Below are 21,212 nucleotides of genomic sequence, written 5' to 3'. Positions count from 1 at the left end.
GCTCTGCGACGTGGAACCGTTGATTCCAACTTGTGGCTTTGTGGCAGTAGCTGGACGACTAAAGAAGAAGGTGAGGACAGAAATGGATTGAAAATGTAATGGTGGTCTCAGAAAAAAAAAAAAACCAACAAAAAAAAACGACCAACTGACTTCAGGTAGAAATAGTCCTGGGAGGTTAGCCTGCTTTCCCACCCAATCTGACCTTCAGGGATGAGATGGTGCTCTGTAGACACACTGGCAAGGTCTGCCTGCTCGCTGAGATGTCTTTATGCTTTTCAGAAATGCCAGTAGCAGCATGTGGGTCTTTACCGGTAGTCTTCACAGAAGCCAAGGCCTGAAATGGGAATCTTTTCTCCCCTCTTAGCAGTGAGGCCTTCAACTTCTCTCTCATGGCTTGCTAGCTCAGTGTTGTTCAGAAGAATTAAACTGATGCTAGTTGTATGAAAAATAAAAACAAACCGATCTTCCGAATGATTAAAACCCCCCTTGAATGCTTCACTGTTATGTGGGTTGATTGTAAAGATGTTAGGTCACTAACTTATTTCTTCCCTTTCACCTGATCTACAGATTCTTTTCAGTCCATATTAACAGCTCAGATGAAGAAGCTGAGGTTTGAGAATGAGGATGGAGTTGGGAAACCTTCCTATAAGCCAATGGCCGTCTCTCCCCCTAATGACTCTGTCAGCAAGGCTTATGTGCATGCCCTCAGCCCTGAGGATAGAGATGACCTCTCCTACCTTTCCCACGGAGCCTTGGCCCAGGTCCCTGGAGAGAGACAGCAGAGAAACCTTTCCCCAGTAATTGCTCAGGCCAAGGAACAGCTGAAGTGGAGGAGGATGTCTGCAGCGAGAGGTAAAGTGGGCGCCTGCCTGCTCTCTTGCAGGAAGATGGATTTTTTCTCTAACTTAGAGAGCTAGCGCACATTCCCAGTGAAGGGATTGCCCCTGCACGTGTTGCTGTAGGGGCGTACAACTGCAGGGGAGGGGGAGGAGTCGGAGGGTAGTATGTGCAGAGGGTGACTACTTCTGGGCAGGCCCCGGATCTGTGGGCTCTCTGTTGTCTGAGCAGATCTCAGAGGACCAGAGTGTTCTGGTGATGGCTCTGTGGAAGTGGGTAGATATTGCCCGCTGGCCTGCTTCAAATGGCTGCCAGCATGAGGATGTGTCTCTGGGCCTTTTTATTTTAGGAGTTTCCAAGAAATTTGTCCAATGAATTAGCTAGCTTCAGGTGCTCTAGGTTTTGCAGTGCTGCTTCTGTTACATTTTGTGACTCTGCTTTACAGACCTGCCTGACTGCTGGGGCCCTAAGAGGGTTACTCGAAAGCCAGCAGTTTCCAAATTGTCTTCCAAGAGTCTCCTGGGAACCTCTGGGCCCATACCTTCCATCCAGAATAGCCCATATTCTTCAAAGCTCAGCAGGATGAGCAATGGAGGATATGGGGAAAACGGCATAGGCCATAATGACTGTGATGAGAATGACATGGAGCTGCCATTAGAGGTAAGAGTATATCAAGTAAGTAAACCAAGCCAAATCACATGTGGTGGATCTTCAGTTTATTTCCTGTAGGCAGAGCTCTGAGATTCTTTTCCTGTGGTGCAAGCCCAGGGAAGAAGCTGAGCCAATGAAGAGCTCAGCTGGACATTGTGTTTCAGGCTGTCTTTGCAATGTGCGTACTGCAGACTCCGTGTCCTTGGTGTGTATCAATAGAAGAGGCCTTTAGATAGTTTATGTGCTCTGTAGTGGCTCTGTTTATGACTGAGAAAACACCAGAAACCAGTAGGAGCAATTAAATATGTCTAATCTAGCCAAGCATATCCTTCTACAACTACTAAAATACAGGTGTCTGTGAACCGTCTCTACATTGCAGTTACTGTTGCAGGCATATCAATGTCCTGGCAGCTTTTTACATCAGCTCTGCCTGGTTTAGATGCAAAAAGATGTTTACTGTACGAGGCAGTTCTGCAAACTCAACTTGAGGTTGTCTCAGCTTTTGAGTTGCACAGCTGTGTCCTTCTGCACAGTTACCTCTAAAAATATTTCTGGTGTTCAGCAGCTTCATTGCTGCTGGATCCTCTTCCATGGGGCTGCCCAAAGGTAAGTGATGGGAACTGGCAATTCTGGCGAAGAAGAATGGAGTCCAGACCCCATTAACTTGATTGGCTTTTCAGGAAACTGCAGTTGTTTTGGTTTTGCTGTGGCGGACAGGAGAAGGCAGATGAAGAACAGCTTTTGTAAATGGATAACCAATAGGAGGCTACTTCAGCCTTGTGGGCACAGGGCTAAAAGTATCCCTGACATTAACTTCTGGTTTCAGTGGAGTTTGAACAGATCCTAATTTGGCTTTTTAGCTGCGACAAGAATTATGGGATAATAAGGAAAGGTGTACATTTGCCCCCACTCCCTCCATCATCCTTCCTGGCCATGACATGGGGAGCCTAAAGTAATTTCTGCAGACAGGGAGACCTTACGCAGAGCAGCAAGGTAGGAAATGTTACTGAATTTCATAAATGACAGTAAGCCTGAGACAATGAATTCTGTGGGAGCTGAAGAACACTGAGCATCCAGAGAGCACATTATTATCCAGCCAAAAGGCTGATGGGGGACTATCAGAAGGGAAGAAGTAGGAAAAACTATGGGCTTGAGAAAAGCAGATTTTGACAGTGTGCAAAATGACTGTGTGGGTACTTGAGTTCAGCAATGGCTGGTAGGTGCTTCAGGGACAATGAGAGGATAGTGACCTAAACTCATTCCTGTACCATTAGAAAGGCTAATAGAGTCAGTGTCACCCCAGAATATCCTTATGCTAAGCAGATGGATGCCAGGTGCAAATGCAGCCACTGCCAGAGAGGTGAGCAAGGAAAGAGAGCTGGCAACAGCATGGGACATGGTCTCCCTTCACCACTTCTCTTTCTGTTGCCGATCCTAGGCCAGGCTGCTCCATCAGTTTGACTTTTCCTGCAAGTCCTAGCTAAGAGCATGACTAAAATTCTTGTGACATCAAAGGAGGAAATCTGGATGCTCAAGCTGAGCACTATGTTCTACCATTTCCAGGCTTCCCTGATGCCCTTGTATTGCAGCAATGAGGACGAGATGAAGTCACGGAAAGTGCCATTGCTTCCCTCTGTCCCCGAGTTGGTGGGCTCACCTGATGAGGCTCCTAGAAGCACCGCAGAGCCTCTCCCAAGCTCTGAATGCTTGGTTTCCCAAGAGGCTCCAGAGCCAAGGTGAGCCAAAGTGTCTGCTTCTCCAATATGCTGTTCACTTCACAGTTATCATCTCATGAGGCTATTTCCCACAGTCAGCTCTCCAATATATTTCTGCAAACTTCTGTGTACTCACCATTTTGGCTATCTGTGACGATCCAGCACAATGTCTAAACCAATATCATACACTCTTAAGAGCAGGGTTGGCAGGAGGAGGAGGAGGAGGAGAAGGCAGCACATAAGAGAACCATAAAAGCAGGTTCTCTGCTGGACTCTGATCCTGATTCACTCTGTAATCCTTGTGGTGCCATTTGGGAACTCTATTTCATGGATCTGAATACAGAATCCGGTTTTGTGTGTGATCTTTGACTGCCAGTTTACCTGCAAGGATATGTAAATGTCAGTTGTAACTTCTCTGTGTCTTGAGTCTTTGCTGTGAAATGACAGCCCAGATAAATCTTAGTTTGCAGATGTATCCTCCTATAGATGTTTAATAGTTACATACAATTTTAGTACCTAAGAAGGCAAGGAGCTAAAGAACAGTTATAGGACTGTAATCGATGGAAAGATATTTGCTTGGATATGCATGGGAAAAGCTAGCTGTCAACCTTATCCTAGTTATAACAATAACCAGGAGTCATAAAATAAGAATAATAGAATAATAAGGAGTCATAGAAATAGAGTTCCAATTTAAAAGCTTCAATGTGGCTTTTAAAGTGCATTCCAGATATACTTTCCTACCAGTTGAGTTGGAAAACTCCTTTTTTCTTCTTGAAAGAGCAGGGAGGGACAATACTATCTCAGGAGAAAGCAGTGGTGTTACCATGTATAATAAGATCAGATCATCAGTGGAAGGCATAACCAGGCAAAGGTAGGCTTCAGCAGCAGTATACAGCTACCTGCCCTCAAAAATGGGCTTATGACTGGCTTACCATCTCTTGCTGATTCAGAAAGGATGGATGTAACAATGAGAGCCACTTAGCTCCAAAAGGAGAGACAGCAGAATTGGATAGTTGAGGCTCAAATTGAAGAATGATTCCTGCCTTTCAGCAGGAGCTTGATGGGCTCTGTGTGGCCGCAGCAACTGAAAGTCTTATGGCAATTAAGCAACTTTGCATATTGTTGATTTCATGGGTTGCATTTCCCTCTTCATCAGAATGACCATGACCATGCCAAGAAAGTTTTCCTACTTTAATGATTTGTGCCATCTCCTGCAGCTTCTCTTTCTAGCTCCTAATATATTCTTTTGTCCCCAATTTTCTTCAGGCTAAGACCAAGCAACAGGAGGGAAGACCTGACCATTGAATATGTAGGTAGGTACATGGCATGGCTGTCCTCAAGTGATCCCAGGAATCCTGACCCATGGACAGCACTGTGAAAATTTGGTTGAAAACCATCCTGTAACTTTTTTCTTGATGTGCTCAGACAGCTGCTCCAGAGCTGTCTGGGAACTGAAGGAACCTAGGAACCTGCTCTGGCTATCAAGTGAAAATAACTCTAACCCCAGCATGGGGTTATGAATGACAGGAGCTGGAGGGATACCTTGGGAAAATGCACAGCAGGAAAATAAAATGTTCCTCATGCCTTTTATCTTCCTGCATGCTTTCTAATGTCACAAAGATTAGAGAAAAATGAGGCATTTGCATGAAATGAGAAATTTTCCCGCTCCTTCCTCCTACACTTGAAGGAGAAAAGTTGGAGCGGTTTCTGAACGGAGTCCTTTGAGATCTGAAGTGGATTCATCCACATGGCCTATTTTTGAACTCAAGAAGTAGTGACACTTTGTGTGATGAGTGTGAATTTTCCATTTACAGAGAAAGAGAATTTGAAAAGGATCCAGCCTATGCAGGATCTGAGCTTTCTGTCCTCAGAAAACACAAGCTTAAACTAAATGCTGAGCAATTAACTGAGATTTCCTCTATGCAACTCATTTACCTTCAACCACATATGCTAGGTTTATGATTACTAATCTCTTCCTGTAGTCTGTCTGCACACACCAGCATTGCAAACTGAGGCTGTGGTACGAGATGCCTATGGTCTTCTCCCCTCTCCCTGCCTTGCATTGTCACTAGCAATGAGAGTTCTTGTGCAAAACAAAGAGCAGTGGCTGGTGCATCTGTGTCAGCCGACATTCCTAAGTGGAAAATGTCTGTTACACCATTGTTGTCCCTTGCCACTTGTGGGTTTGTAGCAACAGGAGATGTGAGAACTTAACAAACAATTTTGCTGATGCAGAAAAAGAGATAAGATCCACTGGTCCTTCAGCTTGGTGTTCTGCCAAATAATGGACATGCCCCACAGGAATGATTCCTTTATTGCTGATAGGCAGCTAGGATAGTGGATGTAACTAGGGAGAAGTATTGCTGAGTAAGTGGTATGTTCTGGGCTAGAAATGAGCTACATTGTTAAACCATCTCTCTCTTTATTATTGACCTGACCATTCTGCAGGGATTTAAGAAAGTTATTCCTTTTTTATTGCTTGGCTTCCACATAATTTTGTCACCTGTGAAGCCATGTTAGGAATTATTAGTTTGACTAGTTCTCTGAGTTTTTACAGCTCTGACGGACAGCATTTTCGAATGAGCTACACTGTGCTATCTACGTTATGAAAACCAGACTTTAGTCAGGCTGCTCAGAAAGTAGTCTGATCTATCACAATTTAAAACTAAACTCCTTGGGGTAAATGAATGTTCTAGGTTCAAGAATCCAGTTCTGGTTTTGGTAACACTAGCAATGCTAGGCTTTTCTTTAAATGCCTTCTCAAGTATTCTGGCAAAGAGGAGGAAATGTTGGTTCTTACCTCTACAAAGGCAGTACTCCTCCATAAAGAAGTTCCTTTAGTAACTGGGAAAAAAAAGGATGTTTGCTAAAATGAAAATGAATAGGAACAGATGCAAACTTTTTTGGCAAGAGCAATCTTCATCTCTCTACTTTTCTCTATAAAACACAGATGCTCACCAGAAACCAAAGGCTGAGGCTTTTATCATGCAGTAGGTTTGAGTCTGGCCAACAGAGTAATGTAATTTCTGCTGCCCGTACGATATAGCACCCCCATCTGTTTTGAGAGGTTATATGTGTCATGTTGTTCTCATACATCATCTACATGTGTCTCTTCAGAACTCCAGACTCTGGGAACTGATATGCCTGTTCTCCAGCATCACGCTGTTGGTGGCATGAAGGATGCTGAACATTTAAGTGAATGTGTTCCCTCCTTAAGAGACTTCCCACTCAAACAGGACAAGGAGATGGATTGTCCAATGATCCCTCACCCTCCGAATGACGACAACGTGAAGGACAAAAACAGCAGGGTAAGGGAGTCAGGAGTGTGCAAGCTTCCTTTCAGTGACTGTTCAGTGCTTAGCACAAAATGCCACTGAAAATCTCCATCTTCCCCCCTTGGGGAGTGGATACTCTTGGACATACATTTGACAGCCACAGAGTAATTGTTTGAGTATTTTCACTGGTGCAGAGGTCACTGGTTGGGAGATAGTACCAAGGGGATGCAAGAAGCATTCTTTATGTATGACGGCCAATTTAGAGCAGATCTGATTGGCAGAGCAAGCTACTTACCAGTATGTGCAAAGTGCATGCACAGAAGCAAAGATTATAATGCTGACTGCAAGCAAAGCCGCAAAATAAAATGTGAGAGCTTGCTTTTCCTTGGTTACCTTTCTCACAACCCTCTTATTCTCAGATTTTTCTATTCTTTAAGACCAGTGTCTCTCCAGCTTGTTTCAACATGGCTTCTTTTCTGTTCTTGGAAAGCAGCTGAGTCCTTCAGAAGCAAGGAAGTGAGAAGCAACTGCAATTACTGTCCCTGAGTGTTAAGAAAGAATAAATTACTTCTCATTGCTCACTTTTATTCCCCTGACCTGGCCTGAAGGAACAAAACCGCCTTTTCACTAGTAGTGTGAACTCTTAATATGTCTTGTAGCACTCCTATGACTCTCTTGGTTCAAGCAGGACTTCCTGACACAAATTGAGAAACAGTATGTGGAGCCAGCAGAAGGTTATGGCAAGGAAGTGTTATCCATCACTGGGTGTAATTGTATGTCAAAGTGAGGAAGAATTCTGAAACTATTTGGATGTATATGGAGCTGCATTCCAGATTGTGACATTCTACCACTGTGTTCCTGCTGAGGTGCTGTGTATGGTTTGTGTATCTCTATGTTCCATGTTGTATTTCCATTGCAATTAGATCCGTGGGACCTTGTACAAGTCAGCTCAAAAGAAACTACAAAAGGAGAAAAGTAGAATAATGGAGCAAGCAACGGAGCTGTTGTCTAGAAGAAGGGAGAAGGAGAGAGGAAAGAAAATGTCTTCACAGCTTCCTACACACCCTCTATATGCAGTCAAAGAAAGTAAGTGTTTGCTATTGTTGTGAGCCTTCTTGCTTGTTATTTGCAAATGTCTAGGAAGTCATATTGGAAGGCTGTTAAAAGTTAAAATTTCATTTCATAGAATCATAGAATCATAGAATGGTAGGGGTTGGAAGAGACCTCTAAAGATCATCTAGTCCAACCCACTGCTAAAGCACTTTAACCTACATCAGCTCACACAAGAACGCTTCCAGGTGGGTTTTGAAAGCCTCTAGAGGAGACAACTCCACACCCTCCCTGGGCAGTCTGTGCCAGGGCTTCCTCACAGGAAAGAAGTGTTTCCCTGTGATTAAGTGGAACTTGTGTTCCAGCTTCTGCCCATTACCCTCTGTTCTATCACTGGGCACAAAAGAAAAGAGTGTCACTCCATCCTCCTGATATACGCTCTTTAGGTACTTAAAAGTGTTGATGAGGTTCCCCCCTGAGTCTTCTCCAGACTAAACAGCCCCAGTTCCCGCAGCCTTTCCTCATAAGAAAGATGTTCCAGCCCCCTGATCATCTTGATGGCCCTGCACTGAACTCTCTCCAGAAGTTCTCTGTCCCTCTTGAGCTGAGCAGCCCAGAACTGGACACAGGGCTCCAGATGAGGCCTCACCAGGGCAGAGCAGAGGGGGAGAAGAACCTCACTCTACTTGCTGGCCACACTCTTCTTGATGCATCCCAGGATGGCATTGGCCTTCTTGCCCACAAGGGCACATTGCTGGCTCAGGTTCAGTTTGTTATCAACCAGGACTCCCAGGTCTCTCTCTGCAGAGCTGCTCTCCATTAGGTCAATCCCCAGCCTGTACTGGTGCATGGGGTTGTTCCTTCCCAGATGCAGGACTCTGTGCTTGTCCTTGTTGAACCTCATGAGGTTCCTCTGTGCCCAACTCTCAAGCCGGTTGAGATCCCACTGAATGGCAGCACAGCCTGCTGGGGAATCAGCCAGTCCTCCCAGTTTGGTGTCATCAGTGAACTTGCTGAGGGTACACTGTCCTCTCATCCAGGTCATTGATGAAGATCTTGAACAAGACTGGCCCCACAACCAACCCCTGTGGGTTGGCCACAGAAAAATACAGAAACATGGAGTGTCTTGCCTGTGGCCCACAATGAGTCAGTCACAGAATACCACCTTTCCTGCTTTTCCTATAAAGTCTTTCCAATTAGATCTGTCTTGCAAACTACATTGGGGTTTCAGAGTCTTTAAGTGAGAGTAGCCTCTAGGCATAGTGAATGGATGAGTCTAACAACGCTTTTCAACCAAGGGGCAACCTGGAAGACATAAAATTAATCAGAAGATCACATAATAAGACAGATCATCCTGCAAACCTCACTCCTTCCTGACGAGCTCTTGTTGCAGAGCTATGGTGGAGTGCTCAGCCAGTGCTTATGGTTGACCCAGCTTGATCCAGCAGTATCACTGACTTAGTTGTGGCCGAGGGCTTTGATGGTACTGCTGTATGTGCCGCTGTGAGTGCAGCAGCAGGGAACTCAGGAGTCAGCACTCAGCCTAAGGGCATCAGCAAGGTCATCTTCTCTTTTTCTTGCTATTATTTTCTGAAGTACTGGTGACAGTGCTGAGGTGAGAGCCCCACAAATACAACTTCCCCGTCCAGGCTCTGAAACGGGACAGCAAAATAAAAGTAGTCCTGGTTTTTCCTCTCTCCTTGCAGAAGGAAGTATGGCATTCAAGAGGGTAGTTGTAGAGTAGATATAAGGAAGACTTTTCTAATTTATTGTGAGAGTGGTGAAACACTGGAACAGGTTGCCCATAGAAGTTGTTGTTGCCCTATCATTGGAGGTGTTCAGGGTCAGGCTAGATGGGGCTCTGAGCAACCTGATCTAATTGAGGAGGTCCCTCAATTGCTGGTGGGTTGGACTAGATGACCTTTAAGGGTCCCTTCCAACCTAAACCATTCTATGATTCTGTGATCACTGTCCCATGTCAGCATGCAACTGTTAAAGTCAAAGTTGTTGGGGACAAAAAGATATGTTACCCAGCTCCAGCAAGTTTTCTAGCCTTTTCCAAGCCCACAGCCACCCTGTCCAGTGCTCTCCACTTACAAGGTCTTTTTGATCTCTGCAGGCTCTGGTCTACAGGATGACAATGAGAAGGTTTGCATTTTCCCCGACATAAATGATCCACATGGAAATCACACTGGTGTTGACTTGAGGAAGCAGCTCAATAGGCCCAAACTCCCCAACATCAGCCAGGGTGACAGCTTCCAGCACAACCCCTCAGGTGAGCTTGCTCTGCTGCAGTCCCCACACCAGCTCTTTCCTTGCACAAGGAGCACAAACTGCCTCATTCCTCAACTGTAGGCAGGATCTCAGGTCCCAAGTCTCTCCTGAGGATTAAGTGCAAACTGGTTTTGGTTCCATTCCAGCTGGATACTGGAGTGACACTGGAGCAGTTGGTGCTTACAGATCCATTGGAAAGTTGAGCTAAATAAAGTAGTGGTGAAACCTTAAGCTCTAGCTTTTACCCGTACACATAGTTCAAAATATAACACTGCTGTCAGGCAGCAGCTACAACTGCAGGGCTGAGCTCCAGGGAAGGTGGGCAGGGTGTGTTCACTGAGCACATATGTGCACCACCACGATCAAGTAGCCACTCACTGTCTTGGCCCTTGGCCCGCGCTGCTGTCTGGCTCTCCAGCCAGCTTTTCTGCTAGAGTGCCAAGGGTTGTCTTTGTGTGGAAATTAGTGACTTGCTACTTGCTACAATCATGTTGTTGCACTTAGAAGTGATTGCCTCTGCGTTCAGCCTCTCTTTGCAATGCAAGCTGGGAACAAGCGGTGCCTCTTCTGTCACCCCACACAAAGGCAGTGGCTGCGTGTAGCAGATGACATAGAGCAGGGGCTGCCTGGTTATCCCAGGCTGCTTCCTATCTGCCATAAGCATACAGCAGAGAGTGAGTCCACAGTGATTCTCATATCTTCTTTGTGGGTATCCTATCTGATGTTGTGATCCTGAGTAGGGTGAGTTGAGAAAAAGGAAGCTAGGAATGATACTTGGAAAGTTGTTTTCTAGTGATGCTACTCAGATTTTCAGAACTGACCAGAACTAGCCTGAGGTGCCTCTCTCTGTTCATATTGAATGTAGATGTGTATAACTACATACTTGTGCAGTGACCTCACTGATATGTGTCAGTGACAGTGGTGGCAGTGACATCCAAATTAGTCTCCGTCTGGATATTTTATGATTTTACAGTTCTTCAATCTTCCATACTTTGTAGAACATGCAAGGTAGCAAAAAAACCCTACAAAGTCCATAGCAGTTCATCTAGACTCTGTGCAATATTCATACCCAATACGTTTAGACAGCTCAGATGTTTTCATCTACACTTTAGAAAATGAGCCTTTGAGTGAAAGACATGAAATTTTTGACCTATGGTTCTTTTGATGACAAATAGGTTTCATAACAAATGCATTTGTCATCTGAATTTTCTTACACCTTGTATATTTATCATCAAGAGAGTGTTTTTGATAACAATTTGCATCTATATTTACATGTTTTTATTCTCCATTCACATTTGGAAGGCCTTTTTGTCACAACTATCTAGACTGGAAATTGCATTTTTTCCACGAGAGAAAGCTTAGGCATTGCATAGTCTGCAAACAACTATATTTTATGACAAATACATTTCACCTCAGCACCTTTGAAATGCAGCCAGTGGGTACCTCTGAAATAGTAAATATTCATAATGCTTTGAAAAGAGCAAAATCCACAAGCTACTGCTTTCCCAATAGTATGCACATGCTCTCAGCTGCCTGCTGACTAGAATATTTGAAGCAAATGGAAACAGAGGCACTGTCAGATTTAAAGGGTTGGGTATCAGTGTTCTCTGGTGGTTGCTCCGTGTGGATTTGCCCAAGCCCACTAGGACTTGGTTGTTCAGGCTTGGCACTCACTGGGGTCAGCGAGAGATGTTTCCCCAAAAAGCCACAGCGTGCCTCTGTTACCTCCAGATAACAAAGAGGCGATAGAGATATGTGTACATCTCAGAAGCTTACTTAGGGTATCAAGTCTTGCTGGGAGACAGTGGCTCCCAGTTGGCACGAGCTCAGCAGCACGATGAACCTGCAGGCTGGCTGTGGTACCTGTATGGACTTTGGAGCTGGTTCTGTGTACACAGTTTTCAGATTTACAAAAGGAACTGGTGCCTAGGTTGGAGTTCCTGGGAGGTGGCTGGGTGCTGTGAAAGAAATGAGCCTGATAGCAGGGAAGGCTCTGACCCAATAATGCCACTTTGCACCCAGGTGCTATCCTGGCTGGGAGATCAAATTGCTGATGGATTGCCTTGCACAGGAGTATGTGATACTGGAGTCTGACCCTCTGTTTACAGGGAACTCAAACTCACTGCCTTTAATTTCTCTGGACTTCCTGGATGAGAAGATAGAGAGTCAGGACACCTGGGAAGCCAACCCCTTGCCTCAGCCAGAGCACAAGCTGCTCGATGCACTTGCATGGCTCAACAGCGACGACTGGTAAGAGAGGCTCTGGTTCACTCTTTCTCTGTGTAAAAGTAAGCTAGAAACATTTCTTTCCAGTACCTCTGAGTCCAGACATCCAAAGGGGACTAGTAAAACCACTCCCAAGCAGTCACAGTATAAAGGTGTGAGAGCAGCCTTTCATCTGCTAGGTCTAGGGCAGTTGCTATAGCCGCAGCAGGTCCATGCTGTTTCCCAGTTTTGCTTTCTGGTCCCCGTGTCTGCAAGTGAAATCTACAGTGGGGAGTGAACATTGTGGAATGAGATGATTTGCTGGCCAAAGCCAGAAGCAAGACAGAAGGAGTCTTGAATTTAGAGGTTTAGGGGCCTCAGGTCACTGGCCCAGGTGGCACTGAGTAAGGATTTGTTTCTGACGCCACTGCCGTCAGCAGCAGCAGGAGACGGGACCTCTGTGTGACTGCCTGCACATGGGTCCCAGGAGCACCTACGGGGAGTCCCTGTGTCTGAGAAACAGACTGAGACACGTGGTGCAGAGTTGCCCAGCCTGTCATTTCTTGCACTTTTAGAATTCCAGGTATTTTGTGTATAATAAGTCTGTCCTGAAAGTAAACACAGACAGGAGGACATTGTGCCTTTCAGGTGATACTGGTTGTATTTTTCATTTCTGGGTCAGCATACACTCACTGGGACTCTGTTCACTCTGGCATAACCACGGAAAATCTTCCATGATGCATCTCCATGTCATTCACTTTGTTTTGCCCTTCTCCCCTTTCTCTTTCCTGTTCCCCTTGCTGCCCTGTGAGGTGCAGACGATGTGACTTCATCATGTATCTTCATGTAGCTCAGGTCCAAGAAAGTGATGAGAGAGGCAGATTTTTTACTGCTTGTAAATAACGTGTTGCTGTTGTGCATTTTATTTTAAGTAGAGATTTTCTGGAAAATCCATCATTTTGGCTGTTCTTGCCCAGACGTAGAATATTTTCGGAAATACTGGGGGTTTTTCTGAGGGGTAGAGGTGGAGGTGGACTAGTTTGCAAAGTGTAAACTCAGCTATGGAGTATCAGTGCAGACTCTCACAGCCCTCTGGGGTTGGTGAAGAGGTAAAATGTTTCAGTAACAGCCAGATAGGGACTCATCTCAGGATCAGGATACAGGGAGGATGCAAGGAACAGAAACATGGCACAGCCTCCCAGCTCCTAGGAAGCAGCAACATAGGGACTTTGTGTGCCAGGGATTTCAGAAAGGCTGTCTTGTGGTAATGGCCATAAATTAACCCATCCTCACTGGAATAATCTGTTTGCCTTTTGGATTTATGTATGCTTGTGACCTCCACAGCACACCCTGGCAACAAGTTCTGTGATTGAATTAAGTGGCATTAGAGAAACACCTCCCTTTGTTTGTGTTTTTGAGCCCACACCCTGGTAATTCAGAGGGTGTTGCCAAGTTCTTGGGTGGTGAGAAAAAACAATCTTTTTGGTAATTGCCTTTCAGGCAGGAGAAGGCGAGGGGCCTCCTCATCATCAGACGGCTGGCTATCTGCAACTCAGAAGTCCTTCTTGATAGACTTCGTGATGTTTCCTTGGCAGTTGCCAAAGAGGTAAGAACATGATGTTTAATTGTCTTGCATACCTCATACATGGGGCGTGGAGTAGATACTTGCTTGTTCATTTACATGTATGCTCAATATCTGCCTCCATAACTATTTTTAGACCTCATTTTTCTAATAACTCTGTCACCTATCTCTATGACCTGTTTGTACATCTAGCTATATTTACTAGTATATAGGGCATCTATCTCACTCCTCTCCAAGATAAGTGTCATTATGATGCAATATACAAATGCAGAAACTGAGATACTAATCAGGTGATATGCCACAGCCTAAAGCTCTGCCCAAGTTATCATTAAACACTGCAGCTTTTACCTCCCAGTTTGCTCCTCCTCAGCATCCTGGGGGACTGACTGCAGGTAATTATTTTCCAGTGTTTCCTAATGATATCTTCTCCTTCTTCCTTTCTATAACCTTTTTGGGAATTTACCCTTTCCATTGAGCGCTCAACCAGGAGTCCAGTCCACTGGCAGGATTTTGCACCGCAGCCACTGTGTGCATGGAGTGGCCTTGCTTTGGGATTTGCAGGGCAGTCATGTGTAGCTTCACTCCCTCATCTCTCAGGGAACAGAAAGATCTCAGCCTAAGCTCCTTAATAATGTCGTGGCTGTATTTCCAACTTGACACTTGTCTGTAGCCCGTACCATCTGCCTTGTACTCCTACTACATGATTGACAAAAATATTAAATTTTCCTTTTCTTGCAGAAGATGATGGGGCTTTGGTACAGTTCTCTTGAGCAGATGATGCTGCAGATGAACTCAAGTCCCTGCTAGGACTTGGTCTGTGGGCTTGAGCCTGTATTTTCTGTTTCCTGGTTGAGTGCTCAAACTGCCACTGCTGCAATTTTTGACAGGAGGAAAGTTCTACTTTTCCTTTCTCTTGTCTTTAGGAATTGTGACTTGCTAGTTTAAAACCAGCCATTCCTTTATTTTTTTTTCTTTTTTGTTTGTTTGTTTTCAGCGAAAGGGCCTAAAATCAAAGCAGTGTACATTAGGGGCTAAGTAGCACACTTTTATTTGAGGTGAAACAATGTTTTTTAGGTCTGCAGTTTGATATAAGTGGGCCTGGGGCCAGAGAAGAAGTTGGTATCAAAGTGTGTTTCTGTGCTTGTGGTCTTCTACTCTGACTGTGCTCCTGTCCCACCTGGACACAGTGAGAAGTCTTGCTATTTCCTGGGTCTCTTGTCTTAGGGGAGCTGATTTTCTCTACAAAATGATGCTTATGTTTCCCACTGTGACTTCCCCAGGTGAGCAACCTCCACTCGAAGGTGGCTCGCTTTGCCATCAACACTGTCGGAGAGCTCTTCAGAAGCATGAAGAAGAACATGGACAGTGAAGTGGACAACATTGCTCAGGTCTTGCTCCAGAAGATGGGAGACTCCAACAAGTTCATTCAGGAAGCAGCCAGTAAATCCCTGGGCCTCATGGTGATGAATGTGACTCCTACACGAGCGATGTCTGCTCTCATCGCTATTGGAGCCCAGTAAGTCATTCTTCTCTTAGTGATATGCTTTGCTTTAAATTGTCTGGGGAGGAGAAAGGGATGGGAAGAAGAAGGTGAATGATGGGAGGGACAGGTCCTCTCTCCTGTGCCATCTGTGAACTCGGTGATTAGATTCTCTCATCAGCCTCACTTCTTGCTTCTCATCACCTGCTTCTGTCCTACTGCAGCCCATTTGTTCTCACAGTCTGTCAATGCTGACTAGAGGTGCTGAATGATGGGGAAGGGAAAGTCCCTGCAAAGGGCAATGATGGAGGCTTGAGGCTTTGCGGCCAGAGGGACAATGGCAGTTGCAGCAGTGAGTGACCTTTGGTGTTTCACAACGCTAACCACAGAGGTGCTGGGCAAAATCATGCATCATCATTATACCATTCACTTAATAAATGAGAAGAGGAATTGCTGGAAGGTGTGAAGAAGAAATCACCGGGTGCGGCACAGCAGACACAGCTCCTATCAAAGAGGAGTCTGGCTGACTCTCCTGTCCTTAGAGCTCTACTTTCTATTCATGGGCTGCATGGTAGCCTGGGGATGGCGAGTCACTTCACAGTCTTCACGGGTTGAGTCCTATGGGAATGCTGAAGCAAATGCAGGTGGTTTCAAATAGGCACCCTCTAGAATGTACAACCCGGCTAAAGCGACAGCTACCCTTTCTGCAGCTTTTGAAAACAGTAAAACAGTCAAATATACATCTCGCCAAGCCTCACAGAACAAACTGGCTACATTTCTGAATGTCTTGCAGCCTCATGCCTCACAGGGTTTTCCCCCTCATTTGTTTTTTTTTCCAAGGGTCTGCAGATTTGGAGATAAACAGGTGGAATAAGCCTCAGTTCTCTGTAGCTCTGTCTGTGTAGTGGGAGCCATCTGATGAGAAAGCATGAATTTCCTTTAATTTCCCTCTTTCTTAAGATTACTTTTGGGAAGGAAATTGAGTATCAGGTAGTCCAGGGAGACTGAATTCCTCCTTTTCCTTGCAGGTAGTCCCTCTGTATAATACCAACTTTGTGCTTATCTAAGAACAGAATCTTCTACAGGTGGCTAAAATGGCAGTGAAATCGCAGGCCTTCTTCCCCCAGCAATGACAGGGGGCGTGCTGTGACTGCGGCCTGTGTTTCTGGCTTTCCTTTTCCCTCTGCCTCAGTGTTTGTTCTCTTGTTTCCAGGCACCCCAACGTCCTGGTGCGAAAGTGTGCGTCTGAACACCTCCTGACCATAGTGGAGAAAATGGGAGCCAAGAAGCTCCTGTCGGGCACGTGTTCCAATACCAATCTGCTGGTGTATGTTGTAGGGAAGTTTGCTCAGGACTGTCATCCAGACGTAAGGTGATCATCTTCATTTCACTTCCTACAATTTGAAAACTGTAACGTCTGTTTATAAAATCCCATAGAAGAGTGAGAGGTAAAGTAAATTCTAAGAAAATTATTTTACAGTGTGGATAATACCTGGGGAAATGACCGTACTGGATACTGTGAGGTTGTCCAGCAAGAAAGGACCTTTGCCAAATTCCTGTGATTTGAACAAGTCTTTATTCAAGTCAACTGAGCTCAGTCAGCCCAACAATTTTGGTGTTATGTGCACAATGCAAAACTGAAGTGTTGGCCAGTGTTGGTCACTGAAGGATCCCATCCACTTTTTCCTCATAAGGTTAAGACTTCCCTAGAAGAATTCCATGTGTTGTTGACTAATGTATTCAGTCTTTCTAAACTTCTTCTGCAGATTTGGTTGCCTATGATAGCCACAAATTTTACTTCCCAGTCATTGCATAATGTTGTCTGTGGCTGAATGATCTCCAAATTTCCTCTTGAAGATAGCTGTAGTTTCACAAGTAGCAAAGCCAAACCAAACCCCCTTACTTCCATTAGTAATTTAAATTCCCATTACATGCCAAGAACACAGGAGCAACTAGCTGCCTGTGTGCATACGGGTAGTATAGAATAATAAATAGTAACCATGAAGTGATTTATTTGTTGTAGCTTCATCAGTTTTAAGAAAGATAAATTATAGTGCAATGGCAGCAAGACACTGCAAAGCCATGGCAGCAAAGCAGAAGGTGTTCTTTGCTTGTCCCGTGGGATCTTTTGATCCCACAGACACACATCCACAATTTCAGAGTGAAATTGTATTTTACTGTTGCCCCGTGTTCTTCTCTTGCCTCTGTGTTCAGCTGGCAGCATTGTGTGTTGCAGTGACAAGTGGAAGCAAATATCAGCAAATGATTTCTCTTTGCTGAATAGGTAATACCTTCTCATGAAGATACTGCACATGGCGAGTTTAAAATACCTCCTTCCTCTAGGAACACTTCCTTTGTTTATTAACAAGAGAGAAAAGACAGTAATAGTCTGTATTCGTTTCTCTCTTTCCTGTGTTAGGTGTCATGGTCGGAAGATGCTGAGTGTCTTGATGACACATCCAAAATTTGATAGTTTTGTGAAACGGTCTAGCCTCTCACGTGACTTGGAAGAAATTATGGCAAGAATGAAGCGGAAAGTAAGTGCTTAGCAGGAGAAACGTCTCCTTTATGCAAGTACTGAGATTGCTAATATGAGATGAATCCTATTAATTAATTACTACCTAATCTTTCTTTATCTCATTGTACTGCTGAATCATTTCACTCCTGGGAATGAACTGTTGATCCTTTTCAACAGGAAAGGCTTCCAAGAACCAAAAATAAAGGTGGGCGCTTGTTTGCATTAGGTTGTTGAGCATGTCTCTCTTGCCCTGCAGGTCTTGTGGTGTCAGTTTATGATGAGAAACCCGAAACTGTCAAGCGCTACGTTCTGCCCATGCTCTGGTGGTTATTGGGAAACAAAGCCCTGCCTGTTAAAAGTGGCAAGGTCAGGGCTGTGATCACCGAGCTGGCAGAGAACCTCTACCAAGTGATGGGCTTTCAGCTGAAGAAAAGGGCTGCCCATCAGCCTCAGCACGTGATGAAAAACCTTTTGGCAATTTTAGAAATGAATGTTATGTAAGTCATTAGTGTTCTCCTGTGATACTTTAGCCCTGGCGGGGTGCCAGAGGCCCATCAAATTGTTCTATCACTTGAAATTTAAATAAATATATTGAGAGGTTTGTGAGTTCAAATAAGCATGAGCAGCTCACTCAGCAATTACTGTCACAGGCAAAACAGACTCAACCTGGGGAGAAATGGTTTGATTTATTAATGAACAATCAAAACAGAGCAAGGAGCTGGGAAATAAAACCAAATCTTGAAACACCTCCCCCCACCCCTCCCTCTTTCCAGGACCCTCCTTCCTTCCCCCCCAGTGGCGCTGGGGATGGGGGCTGCAGTCAGTTCATTACAGACAGACTTTGCTGCTACTTCTTCTCAGGGAGAGGCCTCCTCACACTTTTCACTGCTACAATGTGGGGTCTTTCTCATGGGAGACAGTCCCTCATGAACTTCTCCAGCGTGGGTCCTTCCCATGGTGGCGGTTCCTCACACACTGCTCTGGCATGGGGCCTCCCACTGCGGCAGCTCCTCACACATGGCTCATCCGCCGGGAGAACAGTCCTTCAGGTACCAACTGCTCCAACCTGAGTCCCTCACAGGATCACAAGTCCTGATAGCAAACCTGCTCTGGCGTGGGCTCCTCTCTCCTCACAGACTCTCAGGTCCTGCCAGGAACTTGCTCCAGGGTGAGCTTCCCATGGAGTCACAGCCTCCTTCAGGCATCCACCCGCTCCAGTGTGGGGTCCTCCAGGGGCTGCAAGTGGATCTCTGCTCCTCGGTGGCCTCCATGGACTGCAGGGGCATGGCTGCCTCACCATGGTCTTCACCACAGGTCACAGAGGAGTCTTTCTTCCAGTGCCTGGGCACTTCCTCCCCTTCCTTCTCCACTCACCTCGGTGTCTGTAGAGATGTTCTCATATTCTCACTCCCCGTTGCTGTTGCAGTTTAGCAACTGCCCAGCAAATTCTTCCCCTTTTCAAATACGTTATTCACAGAGGTGTTGCATTCATCACTAATTGGCTAGGCCTTGATCAGCTGTGGGTCCATCTTAGAATTGACTGATATTAGCCCTAACAGTTACAGGGGAAGCTTCTGGCAGCTCTTTGTTTAAAGAAGCCACCCCTGTAGCCCCCTGCTACCAAAACCTGGCCCAGCCAAAACCAGTTCCAGAAAGCTGATGGAAAACTGCGGAGTTACTTTGTGTGTTTGACGAATGGGACTTACCCTACAGAGTTTATAGGTATAGGTTACCAAATAGTGGGGGTTGGAGAGGGCCTCTGATCTCTGCTAAAGCAGCTTAACCGGCATCAGGTAGCACGGGTACGTGTCCAGGAGGGTTTTGGAAATCTCCAAAGGAGACTTTACAGCCTCCTGGGCATCCCGTTCTGGTGCTCCATGAGAAGTGCATCATAATTTTTTATTGTAGGCTTTAAAAAAAACATTTGAAATAGAAGCAAGTGTTCTTCAGAAGCAGTTTGATATCATGAGCTCGTGTTCCCTAAGAAGCTTGCATAGATACCAAAACCCCCCTATTTGTGTGTAAATGCAATGTTTCACTGTAAAATGAAAAAGGATATATTTATATACCTACTTAGAAAGTAAGAGAGACTGGTGCTACCTACTCTGAATCCAGTCTGAAAAAGCCATAATTTCCTCCAATGGGCATTTTGTTCTCACCAGGGTCAAAACACATGCCCCGGTGGCATGGCTCGTTGACTCTGCAGAGGGCTTGGGTCATGCAAGTGTGTTAGCCAGATCCTGAATCTCCCTACGGAGACACAACCAAAAGCCCCTGCGGGAATGTAAATGCATGAACTTGACAGTATCAAGAAGACTTGGAGGATGGGGATGGCATGGAAAAATGAATGGTAAATAGGGAGGGTGGCCAGGGAAGGGAGACAAGGAAGGAATGATGGACCTCATGTATGGTGTGGAGCCTGAAGGATCCTGTTAGTGTTGATGCTTCCTCACAGCAGTGCTGGGCCGTGGAGCATAAGAGGGTGAATCTGGTAGAACATGCTCTTGCCAAGGTTAAAGGTGAGCTTGGGAAGCGGCTGCTGAAGTCTCTGGAGTGAAGGGAAGGGGGCTGCACTGTGGTGGCTATTTTCATCCCTGTTAAATAGTGATGATGGGAATACAAGTAGTTGCATTGCTACCAAATCTCTGACAGCTGACACTGAATCCTGGTACTGTGATACTGCCTTTGATACAAGCAGAGGTGAGAAAACCACTGTAGTTAAAATTAGAGTTGACCTGAACCTTTCAGCCTGTATTTTGAAAAAAACCCAGTAACTTTGGCCAACAAACTCCTCCTACATATCCTTAAAAGCCCTTCCAACAGTTTTTGAATGCAATTGGCAGTGGTAAAGGAGCTAATAAAGCCTCTCACTGTGCTGATAGCTGTGCCCCAGATAAATGAAGGCTGTGCTAGTTTTACAACCGTTGAGTATTTTTCACCTCTGTTGCATTTGAGAACAGAAAATCAAAGCTCTGTGCCCTCTGGAGACTGCAAAGAAGGCTGCGGGATGTGCAGGACTGTCACTGCCCATTGCTGGTCCTGGAAAGGACGTAGGTGCCCAGCAGGCTGGCACTGCAGATCAGCCTGGGCTCTCAGGCACAGCCCAACATTTCATGTCCTTTGTGATTTGGGTGGTGCTGCTCCAGCTGCCTCCTTGAATACGTGTGTGTGTCTAGACACACAGGTCTATGCATACATCTTCCGTATGTACTGTTAGTGTATGTAATATATGAGGCTGTAAAATTGCTCAGTGTTGACACATTGCTGTTTGTGCAAATATTCAAATAGCAGCAGGTGTTATTTCAAGAAGGGAAACTGGCTACACTAATAAGATGACTTTCACAGGGATATGATTGTGCCAGTACTAGGATCTCTGTTGCATAGACCACTACATTATTGTGGCAGTTTTTTATTTTCAGTATCACCCAGTGCAAACAGAACACACTCCCTTTTTGCCTGGGAATGGCTGCCCTAGGCCAAATCAGCCCGATGGCTCTGGCAGGTGCCCTTGCAGGCTGGACATCGGCAGCTGCTGTCCGTCAAGGGTACTGATTCCATGATCCTGCAATGAATACTCTATTTGAAGGATAAGCGTAGCAGTGTGTGTCTCTCTTGATCCTGTCCT

At 45.4% G+C, this 21,212-nt stretch overlaps 1 protein-coding gene across 1 annotated transcript; it reads left to right on the top strand.

Annotated features, from left to right (window-relative positions):
• Nucleotides 1-11,639: 11,639 nt before the first annotated feature.
• On the top strand, nt 11,640-20,144 carry TOGARAM2 (TOG array regulator of axonemal microtubules 2). Its single transcript, XM_061989642.1, has 9 exons — nt 11,640-11,661; nt 11,911-12,052; nt 13,508-13,613; nt 14,870-15,105; nt 16,283-16,441; nt 17,489-17,606; nt 17,765-17,792; nt 17,844-17,995; nt 20,043-20,144. The coding sequence occupies exons 1-9, from the start codon at nt 11,640-11,642 to the stop codon at nt 20,142-20,144; spliced, it is 1,065 nt and encodes a 354-aa protein (XP_061845626.1).
• Nucleotides 20,145-21,212: the final 1,068 nt, after the last annotated feature.

The sequence above is a fragment of the Colius striatus genome, chromosome 2 (genome assembly GCF_028858725.1).
Source record: "Colius striatus isolate bColStr4 chromosome 2, bColStr4.1.hap1, whole genome shotgun sequence".
Lineage (NCBI taxonomy): Eukaryota > Metazoa > Chordata > Aves > Coliiformes > Coliidae > Colius > Colius striatus.
The sequence above is the reverse complement of the archived record's forward strand: the minus strand, read 5'-3'. Positions and strand labels throughout refer to the sequence as shown.